A 23285-nucleotide genomic window follows, 5' to 3' on the forward strand; every position below is an offset into this window, starting at 1 on the left:
AACAGTATAAAGCCACAAACAAAACATGTCTGTAGCTTTAAGCTGGGGCACACACTCCAAACAGTTTCAGAGCTGTACACTGTTGCTCATGACCTGTGCACTAAAATATGCACACTAGCACTACCTGCTATTTAAAATTAATGTTATGCGTGTATCTGCTATTTTTCTCTCTTGTAATGTCTTCTGGCTTTTATCATCAAGATGTTATCAGTATCTTAAAAGCAGGCTTTTGCAAGTGTCTTTTCAAAAAGACCCTGAAGTAAGTAAATGAGCTGCTTTCTGGGGGAGTTTCTTATGCCTGTGCTTAGAGGTAAAAAAAAAAGCAAAAGACAGCCAAAAATGAGAGTACAAGAAAAACCAGACATGCAATATAAACACATTGTCAGGATTAAAAAATACCCCAACAACAAACCCAAAAAAACAAAACAAAAACACCAACAGTTTTTCTAAAGCAGAAATAATTTCCTTCCATACTGCTACATAACTAATACTGAAACTTTTCAAAAATGAATAAAAGATCTGAAAACCAAGCATAAGATCTTCTACGTAGGCAAGACAAGGAAGTACAAAGTGATGTGAACAGAGGCTTCAAGGTATCCTCTCGAGACACTTCTGTCAGACACAGAAATATTTGTCCTGAATTTCTGGCTCTATCATTTCAGGATGTTATTTAATATATTGCAAAATACAAGTCACTTAAATACACAAGCAACTGAGTCACTGAGAAACTAGATTACATCTGAAAATGGGAACAGACATTTGCAATATATTGAGTTTTCAGGAATTTCAAGGCTGGCAAGACACGGATGGGAGATGAAGAGTCAAAAAGAACACAGTGATGTGTCTTGTATGCAATAGTCTTGTGGATAATGATCAAATGCTGTTGGTTGAAAGATTTTGGATAAATGAAATATTTTCCTTTTGCTTAACCTTATTCATGACTGGTAAGAGACACAAAACTGGCTTTGCACCACCTTCTGATTTTAAGATTTACCAAATCACCTGAAAAAAGAAAAGAATATGTTGGGAAGGTAAGGGGTAGTGAGAAATGGGGAGAAACACAAGAATTTGGAAACAGACCTAGAGTTTTCCTAGGCATATTTTCTTATTGAAAACTTCTATTAAGTAGCAAATATTCACAAAGGGAAAGAACCAGCTTTCTTAAGGGTTACATCTGTAACGCCTTGTATGATAAAAGGAGGTTCAAAAATTCTAGCCTGCATCTGAATGAAATCCTAAACTAGGCTTATGTAAAGTGGATGTTTGGGGGAGCAGCTTACAAACAGAAGGTAACTGAAAAGGCTCCTTCAGACTCACAGACACAGTGAACAAGCCCAGTGAGGAGTTTGAAGTAGGCTACAGACTGAAGAATAAACAAGCCAGAGGGAAGCTCACATGTACTGCAAACATATGATTACAGTGGGTTGATTAGAAGTTTTCACAGATTCACAGGATATTCTAAAGTGCTTCTACCTGCTTTTGGCACAATCTTACTGACAAACCTAAACAAGAAAATCCTAAGCTGAAATTTAATCAGCACCTGCACCTTTAGATTGTATTTAAATGATGTTCCTCCTCATCATCAAGAGTCAGTAATTTCTTCTGCAAAAGAACTTCAAGCTTGCTACAATGCTGCTGGGCTTACAAGATTAAAGTCTAGTAAAAGAAAGGAGAGTGGAAAAAGCTGTTGAAAAAAATGCTTCAGGAAGAAGGAAAATCAGATCCTAAATCAAACAAACTAACCAACCCAAAAATCCCACCAACACCCACCACCTGCTGCCATACTGAAATACTCCAAACCATGCATCTGAGTCAGTCTGGTTTGCTGGGTGCTAAATGCTGGAGCCTTTATCCAGCCCCTGGATCTGGCTTTGCTGAACACTACACTGCTAGGCTTGCACTGATGTTGGTATTCAAGCTACCGAGGCCAAAGCCAACAAATTTATATGGGTTTAAGATGTAGGACACCCTTCACTACTATATATACTTGCACCAGACCATAGAAAATTGTGACAAAAGTTACTGAGTGACCCTGTAGTATAGTTTAACAATTTCTTAAAAATGCATCAGATCTTATAAAAGAGCTGTCATTTGTCAGACCAAAAGAAGTTTAATCACAGCAGTAATTAAAGTACTGAAATTAAGTATTAATGGACCTGTTGCTCACTTTAAAGGAGAAAGCTTGTTTCCAAGTATGCTTGTATTTTCAGAGATGACTCCCAATCTAAGAACCATGGCTCAACTTAGAGGAGAGTCACAATAAGAGAAAGCTGTAACTCAGTTCCTGAATGCTTGAAATAAAGAATACCAACGGAAAGGGAGTTAAGATTATCACAACCACTCCCTTTTCCTATGTTTAAACATAGTACCTTCTCTATTACGTATCTATCCATGCTAAAGAGAGAGTTCCTACCCCCTAAATATTTTTCTGGTTACTGTTTGCTGTATCTGGTTTTTCCAGATTTCCAATCAGTGACTATTATAACCTCTTTCATATTCAGCATTCAGTCAGTCAGACAAGCTTGACAAGCATGTATTTCAACAGTAGCTCTGATTACAGGTTTCATGTATGTCCCAGGGATGCATACTGTACATACCTCTTGTGCTAGTTCTTGTGCATTGGAGCTGAGAGGATATGGAGGGCTGGCTTTGTTCATGTGGACTGTAACAGCGTTGTGGATCTTAAATGCATTCTGAAAATCGCTGTTTTGAACAAGCTGTAAAATGAGTGAGATATCCTCTTGACTCTGAGGGTCTACCAAAACGTGCTGGATATGCTTAAGAGAATTTAACAGTTCTTCCACTTCTAGGTAAGAAATAACAAAATACAAATAAGATATGAGTTAACAAGAATGATAACTAAGTAATATTTATATTAAGAGTTATAAAAAAACATTTTTACTGTTCGGTTTTTAAACCACCAGTGATATATGCAAGTTTATTAGTTATCTGTTATTCCAACTTTTTTGAAGCAGAATGTAACTGAATTAAAAGAGTAAAGAAAGAAGAAGAAAAAAAACGACTCCAAGTCAGTAAGAGCAGTAAGACTTTATTGCTAAGCTCATCTTGATGCACTGAATATTCACTGATACCTTGGTTCACCTTTCTGTGTGTACCTATAATATATGGTAGAAATCTATGTATCTCAACTATATATTGCTTACTTATACAATGAATGTAAGATAAGTAAACTACAATCAATTTGTAAACAAAATTATGCTCAGTCTTGGCACATTAAAATAAAAAGTATGAAAAAATACCATCTGTGAACATCTATGAGTTTTGAAATTATGTACAGCAAAAGAAAGTCCACATCTTTTACTTACACAAATACGAGTTCTGCTTGGGCAGTAAAATATTTTAACATTTTAATAACCAGTTTCTATATGTTTGCAGAATACTATACATGTACTACATTCTTGAGTTTCTAGAACTGATCTGATGCTTTACAAGCACTTTTCAAAGACTTTTATATTATTTTAAGTCAAACCAAATCTCTGCTAAATACGTGACTTCTCAAAATTAAGTACTTCAGAAACCACCTAAACCAAGGAATAGGAATCAAACCCAGGTAAGAAATTCTGAAGCAGACAAAAAAACAATTCATGTTCTGAGCCTTAAATAACATACATGTTTTCACACATTATCTGGAAAAAAATCTGTTCAGCCACAAGAAGCTGGTCAGCTATCTAACATTTTAATAAATTCAAATAAGCTAGAACTTTTGAACCCTGGTATTTAAAGAAGATGAACAATAAAGAAAATCCCAAATTTTAAAACTGTCAGTTGATACTGCTACCAGAATACCAGTTTTGAGAGTAATTTTAAAATTCTAGCAACCTTCATTTATTCATTATGAGCTAATAAAATCAGGAACACCATCAGCTAAATTGCATTTTTAACATGAAAAATCACAGTAGATACTGATCACTAACATGATCAGTACACTGAACACAAGCCTAGACTCAAAATTTTTGAGCACAACATTAAAAATGGTTGATAAATGGGCACATAAAAACCATAAAGCCTAACAAAATATGCATTTCCAAGAAGTTCAATTGTTTTAACTTCCAGCAAACCATATCTACATACAAGCTGTCTAGTCTGAGTTTGCAAGCTAAGTCTTCTGTACTATAAATGGAAACAAACAAGCCAGGGCTACTACTACTCTTGTACATTACTGTCTGAAGGACAATAAAAAATAGTAATAAAACCCTCCAAAACCATTTCACACATGCTAAAAACATCCTACCCACCAAAGGTCAAGGACTTCTTCCTGTAACCACCAAGGAAACAAAGGGCAACAGGACAAAAGCTGCACAGAAAGCCTGGATACTGGATGTGCAGGATATTCCACTGCTGATATCCAGTACAACTCACAGCACTAATTATGGTAGCCAATGTCTCACTAGGAAACTGTATACACAATATACTGCTTATCACACTGGGAGAAATGCCATTTGGAGAGAAGGCTAAAGAACACTCCACAAGTGAGAATATTTGCTGAACAGGACATTGTCAGCTGGCAAAATTCTCATCTAATGGAGAATGCCCAGTACTGAAGTATCTCTTCAACTCAACCTCCCAAGTCTGAGGAAGTGTGTTACTTTCAAGCATAAAGGAAAAAAAAAAAGTATGCGAAGCAGATGTTATTGTATAGCTCCTGACACCTGCTTGGTTAAAAAACATACTAACTCAGAGTTCTGCTATTTGTTAAGGTTATTTGATTTAAAAAGCAGTGAAATATTAGAGAAGAACCTTCCTACTTTTATGTCTTGCTAATTATTTTACTCCATTATTTCTGAACTCTCTTACATATCTGAAAATTCAAATACATACACACATGTACACAGACACACTCCTAATACATGTTGCATGTAAGATACAAATGCATACAGAAAGACAGACATCTTACTCTCTATCTACAACAAAGACATCCTGTTCCTAGATGTCTTTACATATTTTCTCTTTTTAGCCCTTTGCTAGTTCCTTCTGTGCTGCCCTTTCTTACAAACTACCACAGTAGTCTCTTCCCTGTATAATTCCCTTCTACACTGAGGCTTCATCTGCTGGATACCAAAGCTTTATACCAAGTGATTTCCCCCCACCACGAAACAGTAAACAAATACCCACCCCAACACAATTATAAAAAAGAAATAATGCTTCAAAGGAGTGAAATTAAGTAGTCCTCAAAAGGCAGCACTCCATTTCCTAGTCACTTGTTTAATAAAAAACCACACACATTAAACCACACACAAATCCTGGCTTTATGCATGCCTAATTCTATATTCCTGCTTCTGAAGTCTATATCACTGATGAGATTATGATGCAGGGTTAGGTGTTCTTTTTGTTTTGTTTGTTTTTGTTGTTGTTTTCAGTCTTTTTAAAGTAACAACAATACAAAAAAGCACCAGGTAACAAAAGACTCCAGATATTTCCTATAAAAGGGGTTGTCTTGAAGAAAAATAAGTTCAGTAAGACCAACATGTGCATTTACTCACAGAAAAGTCAGGGTTCTTTTGCAGAACAAGTCCATTTTTTAATTGCAGATCAATTAGCAATCACATACTGGTTTTGTCAAGTCTTCTTTTACATGAAGTGCTGCAGCCTTTTTCCATTAGACTATGAAATGGCTGGAATGTGACTGAGCACTGTGAGATATACACATTAATCAAAAGACTGCCAGGGCAAAAGTATGCAACTGCAGGGGAGGATGTGCAGTCACAGCTTAACATGTTAGATTAGAAAACCAAGAAAAGAAAATAGATGTTTTTTATCACCTTAAACAAAAAGTTAAGAAGAGCAAACTTAAGAAGATAGGATTTAATATACCTCAGCACCAATGTCTTCATTCTCAAAATTTTCTATAGAGCAATCTATGTGCTGGTACTAGTACTTTAATGCTTCAAATAGAACATAAATCACATAGTTAGGAAAAGTAGTTTTGGATAAAGCAGTATTTCAGAAAGTTTATTTATAACATATTTATAAATAAGTTTTGGCCAAGGTATAAAAGCAAAAAACAGGCAGCTTTAAAAAATAATCATCACTGTAGCCAGAAAGGGCTTACTTATGAAAGGATTACTTCCATGAAATGTTAGTTACTCATTTAACTGAATTAGCTGAATGAACCACAGAAAACCAAAGAAGTCTGCATTTTATAGAAGCATATTGCTGTGAAAAAGCCAGTAAATACTTACATGCACATGTGCTAGGTGCAGAGACTATCACTTCCATTTAAACAGCTGTCTAAATCATATACTGTTTTGATAACAAACATGCCCTTTAACATTCTTTTGGTTAAGTCTCCTGTTTTAATTTTATATATAAATTCCAACTTCTTTAATCTAGTCTGCTTTCTTTTATGATGATAAAAACATTAAAGACTGGCAAGGATCTGCCAAATTAGACACTGGCACTTACAAAATAGTTTCCAAACTAAAAATACAGACACATAGGTCAATATTCTTACTTAAAAGATGTGTCTTCAGGAGAAGCTCTACGGATTAACACACACACAAGCAAAATGAAAGTCAGTATTTTAAAAAATACCAAAGAAGGACAGTTGAACATCTCTGTCATTCACTAGCACCTGTCCAGATTTATTTGGGGTTTTCCGAACTAATCTCAGAGATTTGTAAATGTGACTAAGCACTTCAACCTGGACAGTTAAAGTAGAAAGTGGGAAGAGCCAGATGCTGTGTTACAAATGTTAGAAAGATTAACCCAAAAACTGGAAAAAGGACAGGCTTAAGAGTAGAAGAAAATTTTGTAACAGTTGAAGTTACTGCAGAAGCACTTCACTGAATTTAAATTTTAACTCTGTTTTTGATAACAGTAGTGACTGAATACAGATTCTTTAGGGACTATATAGGTTAAAAAACCACCATGCTTTATTTAGAACTATTTTTTTCCTATATTTGCAATGATTCAACATCATAGGTGTCTACAATCAAAAGCACTACTCTTAATCACAGAATCCCATAGCGGGTGAGGTTGGAAGGGACCACAGTGGGTCATGTGGTCCAACCTCTCTGCTCAGACAGGGTCATCCTAAAGCACACTGCACAGGATTGCATCCAAACAGTTGTTGAGTACCTCCAGCGAGGAAGGCTCCAGAGCCTCTCTCAACAATCTATTCTAGTGCTCCATCACCTGCAGAGTGAAGTAGCTCTTCCTCATTTTCAGGTTGAACTTCCTGCCATCGGTTTTTGCTCACTGCCTCTTGTCCTCTTGCTTGCCACCACCAAGAAGAGCCTGACTCCATGCTCTGACACCCTCCCTTCAGATGCTCACAGACACTGCTAAGGTCCCCTCTCAGTCATCTCTTCCTGAGGCTGAACAGGCCCAGCTCCCTCAGCCTTTCCCCAGAGATGCTCTCTTGCTGCACTTCACTGGATCCACTCCAGGACCTCCCTGTCTCTCCTGTCCTGAGGAGCCCAGAACTGGACACAGCACTCCAGGTCAGGCTTTACCAGGGCTGAGCAGAAGGGCAGGATGCCCTCCCTTGACCTGCTGCCACAGTGCTCTTCCTAAGGCAGGATCTCATCAGCCTCCTTGGCCACAAGGGCACTGCTGGCTCATGGAATGCTGAACTATAAATCCTCTCTTCTTAAATCTTAAGTTTACTGATCCAAATGACAAGATCCAAATTTTGATTACAGAAGTGGACCAAGTCACCTAATAAGTTCTCTTCAAGATGCACCACATACCATATATTATTTCCTAATTTATCTCTTTCAAGACACACACCTCTATAATCTTCTTGTCCCTGATGTCTGGCATTTCTCTTCTTACAGCTAGTATTCACAGAATCCTAGCTTCCATTCAAAACCAATTTCCCATCTTCTATTCTTGCTGAGCCAAAACTAATTTCCTCCTTCTAGCTTTTCACAAATACTTGGAAAATCCTTCAGCTTCTCCTACAGCTAGTACCCTTCTGAATTCCTCACTGAGAGATTTTAAAACCCACCCTTCATCATCATCACAGTAATTTATTTACTGTTATTTCTCCTATTCAAACACCTTCAGTCTACACCAGCTCCCAGCTGGCTCTCAGGTGTGTCAGACTGATGTATTACTCACTTCTCATCCCTAGCAGCTTCCATGGGCAGCTGCTTTGCCCATTGCTTTGCACCAATCCTCCCTCCATGATCTCAGCACCTCCAGCATGAAACCTGGCCCCAGCTTTCTAATTCCAAGTCGCACTTTTCTCCCTTCTCCAGTTTCAATTTCCAATTCCTTCAGCCGTCTTCACAGCTTTTGGCCACTGTGGCTAAACAACTCCCAACTGAATACAGTTTTACTGTTTGACATCTAGTTTTATATCTTCTGCTTTGTGTTCCCTCTAAGGAGAGAATTTTACAATCAAATACCTAACACTTCATAAAGTTAACTACAGAATCTGCTTCTTGCAAAGAGATCTCTCGGCTGACAAGCCCTGCACTAAAAAAGGTACACCCTCCTTGTTTGTAACTGACCCTCATCTCCACAGGAGGTTGAACAGGATGACTTCCTGATGACCCTTTCAATCTAAATTTTCCTAAAGAGGGATTTGTGCAATAAGGATTACCAGAGGTTATGGAGCAGAGACATGTCTTTAGCAGAATTGCTGCTCAGGCACACAAATATTAGAGATGAAGTAAAAAAGAAGAAATTAGCAATTTCATAGCTATTTTTCACTCTGTATTCTCAACTACCAGCCAATAGGAAAGAAAGGAAAAAAAAAAAAAATTTGGTGCAGCCCAGAAAAAAAGGCTGCCTTTTTAAAGCAATCTGAACAGGTATGGATTTTCAAATCTGAACAGGACTCTCACAGATTCCCAGTGCATCTTTTTCACTCCAATGTCACACATTTTATTTAAAATATTGATGTCTGAGGAAGAAAGGTTAGAAATTTTCTCTAAACAACCAAATTAAAACAATGACAACTGTGAAACGAAAAATTTTAGCATCCATTTCTTAAAAAATTATTAACATTACATTTTCTTCAATGCCTAAGCAGATTTTCATTACCAACACCATTACTTTAAGAGATGAATTGGTGCGACGTATTTTAATTGGTGTTAATTGATAATGCAAGACAAAACAGGAAAAAAGCACTAGCATGTTTCTCCCTAAAGTATCAACAACTTTTTATTTTAAATGACAATCTGTGTTTATTCATTCCTTATTCTGGTCTACAGTTCATCAAACATCATAAAATTGGCTATTACTTACATGGTTTTTCCCAACCTTAAGAAGACAGAGGCATTGACTGAATTAGTTATTATCCACAAGGTATTTAACTGTTCCCCAAATGAATCAGTTTTGAAAAGCCACTTGCTGAGGCACATAGCCTGATGTTTGGCTAAACAAAAACACCCCAAACCACCGCAAATCTGAAGGGTAAGAAGACTTTAAATCTGTTTGTGAAAGATTAGCTAAATTAGGTTTTTAGTGGCCTAAAAGAGTATTAATATCAAACAAATCTTTACTCCATTAGCACACTCACTGCATTTTACCCACCTAGTGTTTTCACAGTGTAATGAGGACTCTCCAAAACGATCCCTTCTTCTGTGTCAAATATTGGATTATCTATTCCAGTTTTAGGAGGAATTTGTGCTAGTTTCTTTAGCCTCATGGAAGCAGTGAGGTCCAGCTCTTGCTTCCTTCCCTCTTCCTCCCGCCTGCGCCTCATGTCCTCCTGCTGCTGGCGGATGCGCTCCAGCTGCGCGCTGCGCCGCACGGGCATCGTCCTGGAGCCCAAGTCCCCGGGGCAGTCCACAGCCATCTCTCTGTGCTTCTGGGCTTCCTCAGGAGACACGAGATCCACGTGTTTTGCTTCATTGTCAGAGTCTTCTGTGATATGTCCATTCATATGAGAAGTTGTCATGATTATCTGTGGTTATGCTTACGCTCTTCAAACCAAAATGCTGCTATTGGGCCAGTTTGTGTTACGATACTGTGTAAAATCCATTATAGATTCAAAAATATTTCCCTTCCATCACAAGACGCTCGAAGAGGCATCCAGGAGGAAAATCTAATGACAGATATTAAAAAAAAAAAAAAAAAAGAAATTAGTGAGTAATAAGAGACAAATAAGAAAACACCTAAGGTCCCCAGGCATCAGAACAATGAAACTTTCCATCCAAATTTACATAGTGGTTCTTCCCCCACTAAGAACTACAGAATCCTCACAAATCTGTTTCATATATTTTGGTAGACTTCAGGTACCAATGTCAGAAAAGAAGCACTGTTCAAACTAATGATAAAGTCTCTTTTATTCCCAAGTAAAAACCGTGGCGATTCTATACTTAACACAATTGCAAATAAGCAGTTTTCAGAGAGTTCTCATTCAAGTTTTAATTTGTACTTGCATTCTTAAAAATTCCAACACAAACCACACTTACAATCCTACAGACACTAAATTTGAAAAACTTGTTTTAAACAACACGTTCTTAAGTAGTTGAGTATGCTGAACACCAGTAAAGATATTTGCATTTATTGTTTATAAATTAAGGCATTTATATAAACATTGCTTCCTGGATTCAGAGAAGACAGGTCTGACATAGAGTTCATCTGAAAGATACTATCTAAAGCAGACAGGAGCTGCACTTACACAATTACAAGTACAGATAAAGTCCTAGGATAAGGGTTTGGACAATTCTGGTTAGCAGCTACTCTTAATACTTCCCATAGGTATGCATTAAAGCAGGAAGGATTAAATACAAGAGTTAAAATCCTTGTGTGGGAGTACAGACATACAGATTTGACAGAGAATAATAATTAATCTTCACAATCAACTATGATATTCCACTATACTACACACACTTTAATCTGGTTTCTTATTCCTGATGATTCAGGCTAAAGAGCTTAGGTGTCCTGATAAATATAGCCACTCATCTCTAACATAGAACTACAATTAATGCACATGTAACAGTGTGTTTTATACCACACTGCCTTTCTGTCAGTGATCATTATCCACAATCTGTCCAATTAAAAGGTCATAAAATTAACAAACAGTTGCATACCATATCATCAATATACTTAATTTTTCAAGTTACATTTTATCACTTTTTTTTTTTAATTTACTGAAAGGAAATAGTATGAAATATCTCTAAGTTCTATTACACGCTGGAAGACACCAAGACAGAAAAAAAACCCAAAAAAACCAAAACCCAGAATCACCTACATTCTTTTACCAAATGTTTCTGTTTGGAGGAGGAAGGGAAGGATGTTTATGCTGTAATTAAGTTGAAAATTAAATATCTATAGTTCTGTTTGGGAGGAGCAGCAATAGAGACTCCTACACAAGTTTTTGCCAGCTTGCAATTCTAAATATGTAGAGCTTTTCATTTTCATGAGGAGTAGCACACAGCATACAGCACCAATTATTTCCTTTACTTGTTTCCTGTCTAGCCCCTGCTACTAAAATAGTTATTACTAAAATCTTCCCAATAAGAAAATTAAAGCATTTCTGTGGTAGTAAAAATTCTTTTTTTTTTGCCCTTATAAGCACTTAATTGTACTCCACTGATATGCTGAACATCCAATACTCAGCATTCATACATTCAGAAAAAAAACTAAGCAAAAAAAGCTGATCAAAACCTGCATGGTACTGGGGCTAGCACTGCAAGTACCCCACAGTTACTCAGCGCCTGTAAATCCTTCAGTTACTGCCCAACTTAGAACAGCTTTTCAAAGAATAAAGCCACATAAAATTAGCATTTAGACAGAGTTATATAAAACACCACTTTAAGAAAAAGTTCTGTGAAATTCAGAGAAAAGTGGATAAAAATTTAGCAAAATGATCCCCAGGATCCTCAGGAGCATTTCCCCTTCTGAAAAGGCAAATTGTCCGTACAGAAATTCCAATGCCCAAAAAGGAAGCCTCATTAGGAACAATAAAATTGCAAAGACCACTACTTAACTGTGGACTGAAGATAATTCAAATTCTTTTAAATTCAAATTGTATTGGCCATAGCTTGTCTGAACACTGAAACTTTTCAAAGCTACATTAATCTCTTTTCAATTCTGACAAGCAGAAAGAAAACTCACATTCCTGAGTCTACAGGGTACAACCAATTGGTGCTGAAACAATGAATAAGGTGCTGAGGGCACGAATGACATCCATTTAATCAGCACTAAAAAAGTCAAAAACAGGGTGCGAGGACCTGTAAGAAGTAAAACACAATTTTATACTCAATATTGTGTAAGCTGAATGATGTCACACTCTCTAGTGAATCTTAATCAGAAATAATTATCAGAAAATTGAGTTGATGGCCAATGCTGAAAAACTGGTCAAGAATATTTACAGTGGGATTAGCTACATATCCTCCATCAAATTTCAAGTGCCAGCTACATAAACAGCCCACCAAAAACTCATAACTGTATATAGAGTGATAAGATTTAAAATCTCTTTAGTTTAGTAACATGAACTGAAGACAAGAGAAACAAAAATATAGGCTGGAATAACAGGCAACCTTAGTAACACTGCTGACATTTTCAGTATAGACTGTGTGCAAGACACAAAGGACATATAAACTCTTTGAACAGGGTACCAAGACATTTAAGTCACCTGTGATAATAGCTCTCTACTTTCAGTATGCAAGATCTGAGCCAATCAAGTAAAAAAGAAACAAAAGCTACAGAAAATCAGAGCTCTCTTGCAGGAACAGTCAGAAAACAGTGACAATTTAAGAATTTTGGAATTTTAAATAAAAAGTATTTCTGGTGTCCCAGAAAGCTAGATACTTCTAAAACCAGCAATAAACAGTACAGCAAATGAATCATGCTCAGATTATACAAAATATCATGTTATCAGCCAACATAAAATTTGACCTTATGAAAACACCAAACCAAATACACAAAAACCTGACCCCAGATATAACAAGCTGGTAATCCATAAAAGCATAAGCATGCTGCAAGTCAGGAATGCTGAACAACTTCCTTTAATCAAAGCACTTCTGATAATGGGTGACCCCTTCCAAACCTCAGCCCCTCTCCCCCTTCCTGTTGTCTCAGGTCTGCATCAGACATCACAAATCCTCATCTCCAACTGTTTTGGGAAAATGCTATTGCCCAACTGCAATAAATGAAATAAACACGTAAGGAAAGAAAAAACCCAGATCAGCTCTCAAGTCCCTCTACACAGCGGTCCTAAGGATGCAAAATGTAAAATATTACACTGGTAAAACCTTTAATTTGGTTCTCAAATGAAGGTGGGGCATAGCTGAGATTAAAAATAAGATTCAGTTTAAGGGAGGTACTAGGAACAGAAAATTTTATTTTAACTAATATGCATGGCATCAAAAGTCATAAGATGGATAATTTCAGAAACTGTTCTCTTAGTTTCTCTTTCTGAAGGTTTCTTTTGCAATTTTAAAAATTCTGTGACAGCAACTACAATGGAAGGTTGTTACCTTCTGTAACCAAGTCTGTTCTCTGCAAATTGTGTATCCAATAATACAGATTTTCAGTCCAAGAGAAGCTTATTTTGCCAAATTAATATTTAGTTCTATGGATAAAAATTTGCAGACTTACTCAATAAAAATTTTTACTAGTTCATATGTACAATCTATATAACAACATTTGTAATTGAGAATTCCTTTCCACTTTGGAACTTAGTAGTAGCAGTTCCTGTACCTTCTAGATATGTACAAGAGTCTGTTACACAGCTTGATTGCTCAAAGTTTAATGGGGTTAAATCATGGCTTTGAACATCTTGCTTTGAACTGTTGATATCTAAGTGGGGAATCTTAGTGTTTCCACATGACAGGTAGAGCTTTCCAAAATAAACCAGATTTATGACTCTCTCAGTCCAACTTCCTATCACAAGCCTTACCAACACAGTCCTGGAGAGTGTAGGTAAAAGTCTTTTCTTCACAGATTACTCTCATTTTTGGCCTCCAGAGGAAGATTTCTTAAACCTGATAATGTTAGTACAGCTATTAAAAAATATCATTCATTCTGGTCACTACTGGGCATCATATAAAATTCTGACTGGGATATAATTATGAGCAGCAAACAAACAATATCTCTGATGCAAGTTCATAACAGCAAAATTAAAGAAAAAGTACAAGTACTGTTTTGGTAACTATACTAACTATTCTCAAAAATATTGTATTTTACAAGCCACCATTCTTCATTCTTCACAGCTAACAATGTCAGGCTTCTAACATCTTTTTAAACATCCTGAATACACTAAACAAAGCACAGACCCCAAAAACTCTGTAAAAGAATAAACATACATAAATGCAATGATTTTGGTGTGCAAGGCAGATGCTAGAATAAAATATATACTGACAGAGACTGAAATAGAAGTGCTGTAAGGTGGTTTAAATTTTCATTTGCTTCCTGGTGACTGTGGCTGGTGTGCATAGCAATCCTAATTGCTTTAACAACTAAATTCTGTACAGTAAAATTAAATTTGTTTTGCTTCAGCGACTTCCAAAGAGTAAAAATGACATTTTCTGGAGGCTGAGGTTGTGTGTTACATTTCAGCAGTGTTTAAAATTCTTTCATTGCTAGAAGTATGATTAGACCTGATAGTTCCCTTTTTAAAATTCATTAAAGCTGCAAATTCTGAATGACTGCAAGGAAGTTCAGTGCTTACCTCTAGTGAAATTTCATTAGTTTTGGCACAGATTAGAGTATAAAAGCCCAACCTACATTTGTAATTTTAATATAAACACAAGAAATAGATATTAGACATTATCACAGTGCAAGGCTTTATCATCAGCTTAAAGCCATATACCACAACAGACATGGTATATTAAAATATTAATTAAAAACAACTGGAAGATCAATTCTAGGTTGCTGAAGTGGATTAAAAAGTAGATTAAAATCACATACAAGATGTTTCCTGATATCCAAACTACTAATAAAGTATGAGCATAAAACTATGCTACAGATTTCTGCCGTGTATTATTAATAGTGTTTCTTCTGGTATTTTTACTCAGCACTTCAGATTCTAGGTAATCAAAACCTAAGCCATAAAAGTCACAAAGTACCAAAGTAAAACACTTCAATAATTCTAAAAATGGAAACTTGTTGTAGGAAAATAAAAAATAATTTCCAGCTTTCCTTGCATCATCTCCTATGCACCATTTTTTCTTCAACGGGATTTCAGTGAATCTGCAAGATTAGGAAACTTGGAAAGCGATCACATAAAGGAAAACACAACACAAATAATGTTGCACAGCATAAAAATGACTACCACTACTTGATGATAATTAAAGATTAGCGTTTATGACAGATATTTCCTATGACTCTTAATAATACCTGAAATAACTGATATAGCCTGAAACGGACTGATGTTTTGTAAAAATAAGTAAAAGTTACAAAATTTATGGCAACTTGATACCTCTTGTCTTTAATTTACAAAAAAAAAAATCTGTAATGAAAAAAGAAACTTTACACTAGCTTTGCAACATGTTCAAGAAAATTACTTTCTGGCATGGTTTCTTTTTTCAGTTTAATATTATTATTTAAACTATTCTTTCCTAGAACTAGATATTCTAGCATAGACTCTAGTATTGGGAGCAAACTCTTCCTTTAATATCCAGCTGACACTTGTTTTAATAATTTCAAAACAGAGTTCATTATAACACCTGTCAAGCACAGTAACTCAGTACAACATGTGAATTTCAAAGGGCTGTCAGACATGCCGAGAGGTTTTAGCATTCCACGCTCACTTAAACGTGCAAGATAAGTGAATCAACAGCAAAAAGGGCTAAACCCTCAAACTGATCATTATTTTCACCGTTAGCAGTTTCTAAGTCACCTCGGTGATTTAGAAAAGAACAAAAGCAATGTTAATTTGCAGCATTAAAGCACAAAGAAATTGAAATGAAACTGAAAATTCAGATGCTAAGGTTAGATTCCAGTTTCATAAATGGCATAAACAAATTGCACAGCCTGGCAACCTGGGACATTATAAGCGCATTTTTATATCCCACTGGTATTAAATCTAAGAACTGTGGTCTATTTAAGCCATCAGATTTTATTAGGCTTGTTTATCTCTGAATGCAATGTCACCAATCAAAAAAGTCACAGCTCGAGAACGGGCCTCCAGTACCAACTTCAAAAGACACAAGAGGCGACTCCCTACAAAACAGATACAAACAAAGTGTTTTCCATGAAAAACAGGCACCAACAGGACTCGTACAGCACGTCAATCAGCAGCCACCTCAGCCAGACCTCCTTTCAGGAACTGCACCTTTGCAGCAAAACACACGCAGGATCCCTCCTCATACAGCTGCTGCAGAGGTAGGAACAATAAAGGCTTATTTAAATTCCTTCCCATCTCACTGTGAAAGACAAATGCTGCCTGTTCTACCAGCGGCAACCTTTCTTGGTTAGCATAGCAACAGCGAGCTCCTTTAATCAGCTAAAATTGATAGCACAGGTCAAGCCACACACACGATAGCACAGAACCACTCCACACAAAGCTTTCTCTTCTCTAGTAGTAACACATCTTTCTACGGCATTTATCAACATTTTTTCTTTTCAGTTACACAAAGTGCTTCCTAAGTTGACTGAGATTTGAAACAATTGTTGAAAAAACTAAGAATAAACATATACCACGATTCCCTTTGTTTTAAACAAACACTACTACTTACATATCATTAATTTCTGCTTTTTAGATCAAATGAAAAATAGATAGGGAGGAGAATATAGTTACAGCTGGGGTGAGAGGGAATAACAACAGAAACAAACTAGAGTCAGTTTCAAGAAGCTTATTGCTAGAAGTCACAGATAGATAAAAAAAGTTAAAATACTTGTGGAGGTCAGTTAAGCAATTCTGTAACACAGTATTTATGTTCTAGGTTCTGTTTATGCTTTGTATCCTCGATAAAGCTTCAACACAGCTGTGCTGACAAGTCCTAAACTGGGTGACAAGCACAGCAGAGGGCAGTCTCTGCAGCAATTAGTGAAAACCTGAAAAAAACCCCAAAACTGTTTCAAAAGAGAGCTCACAGAAACCCAACACTACAGCTCGTTAAATGGTCTGAGCCCACATCACCCCAAAACAGCACACACAGATCCCACCCCGGCATTCCAGCAGGTCTTGGATTAACAGGCTACAACTATGCATACATTTGAATACTCAGTTCTAATCAGCTCTTCAGCACCCATAATCCCGGTGACAAAACCCGTTTATTTCATATATAGATATGAGTGGATAACACAGATGTCTACAGGATGCAATGAAAATATGACATAACAGTATGAGGAAAAAAAGAGTTACCTTAAGTGAGTGTTTTTTTAAATGTTTAGAAATCTTCAAGCATAACAAATGAAGAGAAATTCCTAGAATTCCAGGGATTGTTAACAGATCTCACAGGACAGCCAGAAGCATGCTAACAAGTTGGTAATTTCTTATCACCCATTCACAGCTAAGACTTCAGCTTTCATTGTCTTAAAAGTAAATATGCCTGTCCTCACTTTAAACGGTGGTTATAGTCCATCTGAAATTAAAAACACTGCTGCTATTTTAGTTTTCTAGTAAGATTCCTCCAGCCCCCTTCAAACTGTGTCCTTGTTGGCTCAGGCTCTTGCATTCTAGTCTCATTTTAACCCCTCATGTTTTTTAGCATGTTATTTTTAATGTCAATGCTTGCCACTGCTTCTATGTGAAACACAGTATTAATAGCAAACGTTCATAGGTACTAGTATGTATGTGACACTGTCACTTCAAAGAGGTGACTGAACCAAAGGTAAATTAATCTCAAATTAAATTGAAGTTACAATGTTCCACAATTTACATCTCATCTGATGCCTAAATTCACACAAAATGCCATTAGTTTAGTATTCCAGAGCAAGTGATTCTTAAGCCACATTTACAATACTCTAAAGAAAGTCTAACTTCTTCTTTACTCATTTTAATACTCCAATGTCTGCTGAATTCAATTTAGAAATATCACCTAAAGAAAATGTAAATACAGCTATTCATCTAAACCTTTCATCCAAAAATGCCAAAATGTTAGCTATCTAATTCAACAGTCTTCAGAGATTATACTGGGACCAAGACTGTCTTGTAATTTTACATGATTGAGCTACAGGCTCAATCATATGAATAATTGAGCCTACAGGCTTTGGAAGTGCAAAAAAAGCAAAATCTTACAGCATTATGTAACAAAGATACATGTGCTAGCTTCTTTCATGTGGCCATCTTCCTCAGGCTCTCTTTTCAACTCTATTTTGCAAGATTAACTGGATGCATGTCAGGGATGATTCTAAAAGCTTTTTATAAATGACCCCCAATGATATAACCTGATTAGCTGTGTCACTATGTTACTCACAGGTATGTGGGGGCGAAGGGGATAAGGATCTTCTGACTTTTTTTTCTGACCACAAAAATAGGTTGAGACTTCTAAAAATTGACATTCTGAAAAACAGGACATCAATCACAAAACGATACAATTATTCTCTCAGCTTCACAGGACTCACACTCACAAAACTCTACAATTATTCTCTCAGCTTCACAGGACTCACAATCACATACCACAAACTCAGAACAAACATATTTCATTTGAGCTCTTCTCTCATTATTTATAGGAAAAAAAACCCAGTGCACAAACTATTTTAGCTACTCAGGTCTCTAATGTCACAAGACTTTCATTCCCAAATTCATCTGAGATGGTGGTGACAGTTTCACTGAGCTAATCCCTAAAAAAATGCTGCATAATTTAAAAAATTTTCTTCCAGAAGTATTTTCTCTTCATGGGTGTAAGATTTTCTTTGTCTAATTAGCATAATCTGTAGTTGATTTTTCTGAAGGAAACTGTAAGCAAGGTGTACAAGCCATGGGAGTGTGTATTAATTTTTTTAGCCATTTCAGTATTATTAGTATGATGAAATGCCCTGCTAGACATAAATGACAGAAGCCCTTGCTACTATGGAAGAAAGAAACTCTCCTCAGCCAGGATAAGTGCCATGGATAACTACAGCAAATGTATCCTCTAAAGAACCAATGGGTGACAGTTGAAGATTCCAGAGGATTATGCTCAACCAAATTCAGGTCCATGAAATCTGCTGGGATGCTTCTCAGTTCTGAGAATACAAACAGCAAAGTCAAAACTCCACATTTTGCAGGCTGAAAAAACTGTTGAGAATTTGCAGTATTGTAGTTTCTTTACACTGTGTCAGTCATACATTACTTAGTATTTGCAAACACTGCAGTAATTTTTTCAGGGAACTCACATAATTCATATGTTTGTGCATAACTAACTGCCAACTGCTAGAAAAGAACAAAGCTGACTAGGCTTTCAAGTGTGCCCTACTTCTGCAGCCTTCCAAACACAATCAGTAGTTCATGAATTTATGACAAGAACCAAAAAAGAGACTGTCAGTATGATTCCTTGGACTGTTAAGCTGTGCTACTTTGCTGCTGCCAAAGACCTGCAGTCTCATTACTCTTGCTCTTGACTGCTCCCTTGTGCTCTCCAGTTTTGGGTTGTACAGCCACTGCCTTCTCTGACAGTTTTGAAGCCTGTCAAACCTGTCACCAAATCATTTTAATTCAACAAGATTGCAGAATGTCACAAAATCCTTTTGTTTGGTTGGTTTTGGTCAAATTGGCATGCCAGAACAGGTCACAATAATCTGAACGGTGACGAGATTGGCATAAGGGTCTGGAGCACATGTTTTAAGACCAGGAGGTAAAGAGGTAAGAATAAAGACAAGTAAGTACAAACTCCTGGCCCTGGCAGCAGGGAGACAAGTCCAAACGGGACTGCATCTTATGGGACCATACGCTGTGAGTTCTCCTCACCTCCCACAAAAAAAAAATCCCATCAACACCTACTGATTCTTTTCATCCTAAACAGCCCAGACAAAAAAACCCTCAAAAAACAAGCAGTCAAAAAAAAAAAAAAACCACCACCAAAAAAAAAAAACTACCACAGAAAAGCAACCGCACACCTACAACCATTTGCATATCTTCCTGATGATGTAAACAGGGCAGTTAAAAGGGAAGTATTGGTTTCTCTTAAAAAACACGCTCAAACACTGTGGGTGTAAAGCACCACAAAATCTACATTTATTTTTGAGCATATTTCCCACTAAATAAAAATGGTAAATTAATCACCTCAGTGTTTAACATGGTGAGTTCAGTATCTGAACATCTCTGCACATTCATTACTTGAGGATACTCACTAGTATTCTCTATTATGTTTCTGTAAATTGTATCATCCACAACTCAGAAGCAAGAGCTTTTTATAAAGGACAGCAATAACACAGATCTTAATTTTCTGCAGCAGAAGGCATTAAATAGACCACCTGCTGATTAAACAGTACACCTACTGGTCAAACACTAATACAAACAAAAGTACTACCTCAGGCATACAACAGAATTCATACATGGATGACCACTTAGGAATGGACAAAAACTACAAAACACCTTTCCCAGTCCTTATCACAATGATCTCATAAACTTGCAGGAGCAATGCCAAGCATGACCAAGGAACTCATTCCTGGGTCACACTATAAGGGAAACCTGCTGAACATGCCTACACCATGCAGTAACTTAAAACACAGGCCACACTGAAAATGTGCAAAAAAATATTTTATGTGAAGTATGACCAAAATTTCACTATGGGATGTGAAAATCAAATGGTCTGTAAATAACCTCCATTACTAGACTTCATAATAAAAATGCACAAGAAAACTTCACAAGGTTAAAAAGACATAACATTAGAGACCTTCTGTACCTTATAAAAACAGTCTGTCTCCTTCCTATTAGATCTAAGTGGACTCTTGGGCCTAATGTTAGCAATCTGTTACACAAACCAAAATAAAATCCTGACAGGAACAAACTCACTTCTGCAAAGTGAATTCAAGTACCTAACCAACTGCAGAGCTTTCCCTATATCACAGAATGACCATTTCAGTTTCAGAAACTTTCTTAAATCACCGTGTTCTTTTTATTAAGAAAACATTAGAAATTTGGGATAAATTCACAGGCATTTAAGACTCCTTCTACATGAAGCCAGGCAAACTTATCTAATGGGGCAATAATCCTGTTCAGAAAACTGTCATCTACCTGAGCTGTTGAACCAAGATATTAAACATGACTGTGGAAGCCAGGCAAAACCACTGGCAAGGTAAGTGATGTAACTCCCCCCTCAGAGCTCTCAAATCATGCTAAGGAACAAAATTTGAAGAGTTAGGAAAGTGGAATCAGCAGAAACCCTTCTTTGCCTAGGATGATGAAGTGAACTTTTAGTGCAATGAACTTCCAACACATCATTTGAAGTTAAGGAAGTATGTCTTCTCAACTGTTATCCTAATCAAACTGAAGATGACTCTTCAAACAATACTGTTATAAACTTGGTCTAAAATGTTTTCTTTCTTTGGCAGCATCTTTAAAGACATTTTTCCCCACCCAACTCATGAGTTGAAAGCTGAATAATGAACTTTGGTTTTCATACAAAAAAAATTCCCAGTGATGCTTAATATTCTCTGCCAGTGAAACAAATAAACACTGAAATGTATGTTAACCTGTACTTTATACTTGCTTATAATAACATATACACAATTACTTATTTTTAAAAACCCAACCAACCAACCCCCCAAAAACCTAAAATAAACATATACTTTGCCACATAGTTAGAACATTCAGAAGTGTCTGACAACTGAAACTGGTTCCATAAACTCATATTACCTACTATGATCCACTGTAGAAAAGCAAATGTTAACATTAACAATATTAAAGAAAATGTTAACAGCAAAAGAAAATGGAAATCACAATACAACAGCCAGTCAGTCTCCCAAGTTTTATGTGCAAATTCAAAATTCACTGATTTGTCCTCACTTTATCTTTCACAAAGTTTTACTTTGTCACCTGAAACAAGTTTCTATTTCTCAAAAGAAAAGTATAAGAGAGGTAAGTTATTAGGACATCACTTTTAACTGCAGTGAGTGTGCACAAAAATAAAGCTAAATTAAAATAAAGTTAAGTAAACTTAAGCTAAGTTAAAATAAAACATGGATGCAAGATAAGGAACTTCTCTTAAGGAAAGATTTCCTCCTGGTGTTTATGTCAGATCTCGGCAACTGAGAAGTTTTTTAACAAGAAAATGGGAAGAGAGGTAAGAATGCTTTCAACTGATGAATGCAGGATATCTTTGCATTACAAAAGGGCAGCAAAAATTAAGAATACATTCAAAAAAGTTATTGAGCAATGCCTGGAAGAATCTATCACACACCCAACCCCTTAAACAAATACCTAAAGATTAAGTTTGTACAAGTTATACATACCAGTGATGCAAACACATATATATGCACTGCACCAACATACCTGACAAATCTCTCTAAAGAAAGCATCATAACATTTTATTACCCAATATTTATAGCTTGGCCATCAGGCACTTCTGAATCAGAATGTAAGAACTCAGTGTCCCAAAATAATCCCAAATACATAAACTGTAAACTCTCTCATTTATAGCCACTTGAAGTAACCGTGTCTTCACTAAGCATTCCAGAACCACCAGAGCATAGACTCCTTTGGAACACACTTGTTAGAAAGTTGAAGCTTCATAAGAACACAAATGCCATCCAACTGAATACAAACTACTATTAAATTCAGAACTCAGAGCCAAATTTCCCTAATGAAGCTTATCTGAGAGCGTTAGCTACATATTTGGCAGTTTTTCATTGGGTAAATACTAAAGTCTTCCATAAATTAGTCTTTGACTCCTTTACTATACTAATACTTTGAATAAAAAGAACTGTAATATTCTGGGCATACTTTCTTAAAATCATGTTTACATAACTGTAAAAGTATCAACTTTTGAGTGAAAGTATTACTTTGTAAGCCCTTCAGCAAAATGAGATCCTGGATGCTGCCCTCATGCTGAGACCACACAGGGAGATGTCTTCCTCTAGAGGTGGAGGCAAATCAGCAACCTAACGCCAGTCAATGTACAAGACTGCAATTGGCACTACGACACTGAAACATTCTGGAAAACACTGTTACAATTATGAAGCCAGCCTGAGAAAGACCGATTACAAAAACATGCCATAAATGATGGCATACGCCACCAATAAAAGTCAGAACACCTGGAAATATTCTCAGCACTTTTGACACAAAATTGTCAGTCTTGCCCTAATGCAAAACCAGATGTCATGGCTTCAATTGCTGCTCCAGACTACTACCAGAAGCTGTATGCAATATGAATGCTAAGGAGGACCCACCTTGTTTCTTCCTGAGAACACACAGAGAAAGGAATGAAAACTTAGAGGACAAAAATTCGGAGAAAAAAAGGGGAGAGTCTAGAACTAAATGATATAAGGAGAAG

General features: G+C 36.5%; 1 protein-coding gene across 2 annotated transcripts in view; it reads right to left on the minus strand.

The window, feature by feature from the left end:
• Positions 1 to 23285, minus strand: part of PALS1 (protein associated with LIN7 1, MAGUK p55 family member) — a 55404-nt gene that overhangs the window by 18732 nt on the left and 13387 nt on the right. Inside the window, exons 1-3 of one of the 2 annotated variants that reach the window (XM_063159309.1) lie at positions 18288 to 18332; positions 9508 to 10021; positions 2598 to 2806 (exon numbers count right to left, since the gene is read on the minus strand). In XM_063159309.1, the coding sequence (XP_063015379.1) occupies positions 2598 to 2806; positions 9508 to 9874 (576 nt within the window). In that variant the 5' untranslated portion in view covers positions 9875 to 10021; positions 18288 to 18332. Of the gene's footprint in view, positions 1 to 2597; positions 2807 to 9507; positions 10022 to 18287; positions 18333 to 23285 lie in introns of those variants that run through there. The other variant, XM_063159308.1, reaches the window with a different exon arrangement.

This window comes from Melospiza melodia, chromosome 6, assembly GCF_035770615.1.
Source record: "Melospiza melodia melodia isolate bMelMel2 chromosome 6, bMelMel2.pri, whole genome shotgun sequence".
Taxonomy (NCBI): domain Eukaryota; kingdom Metazoa; phylum Chordata; class Aves; order Passeriformes; family Passerellidae; genus Melospiza; species Melospiza melodia.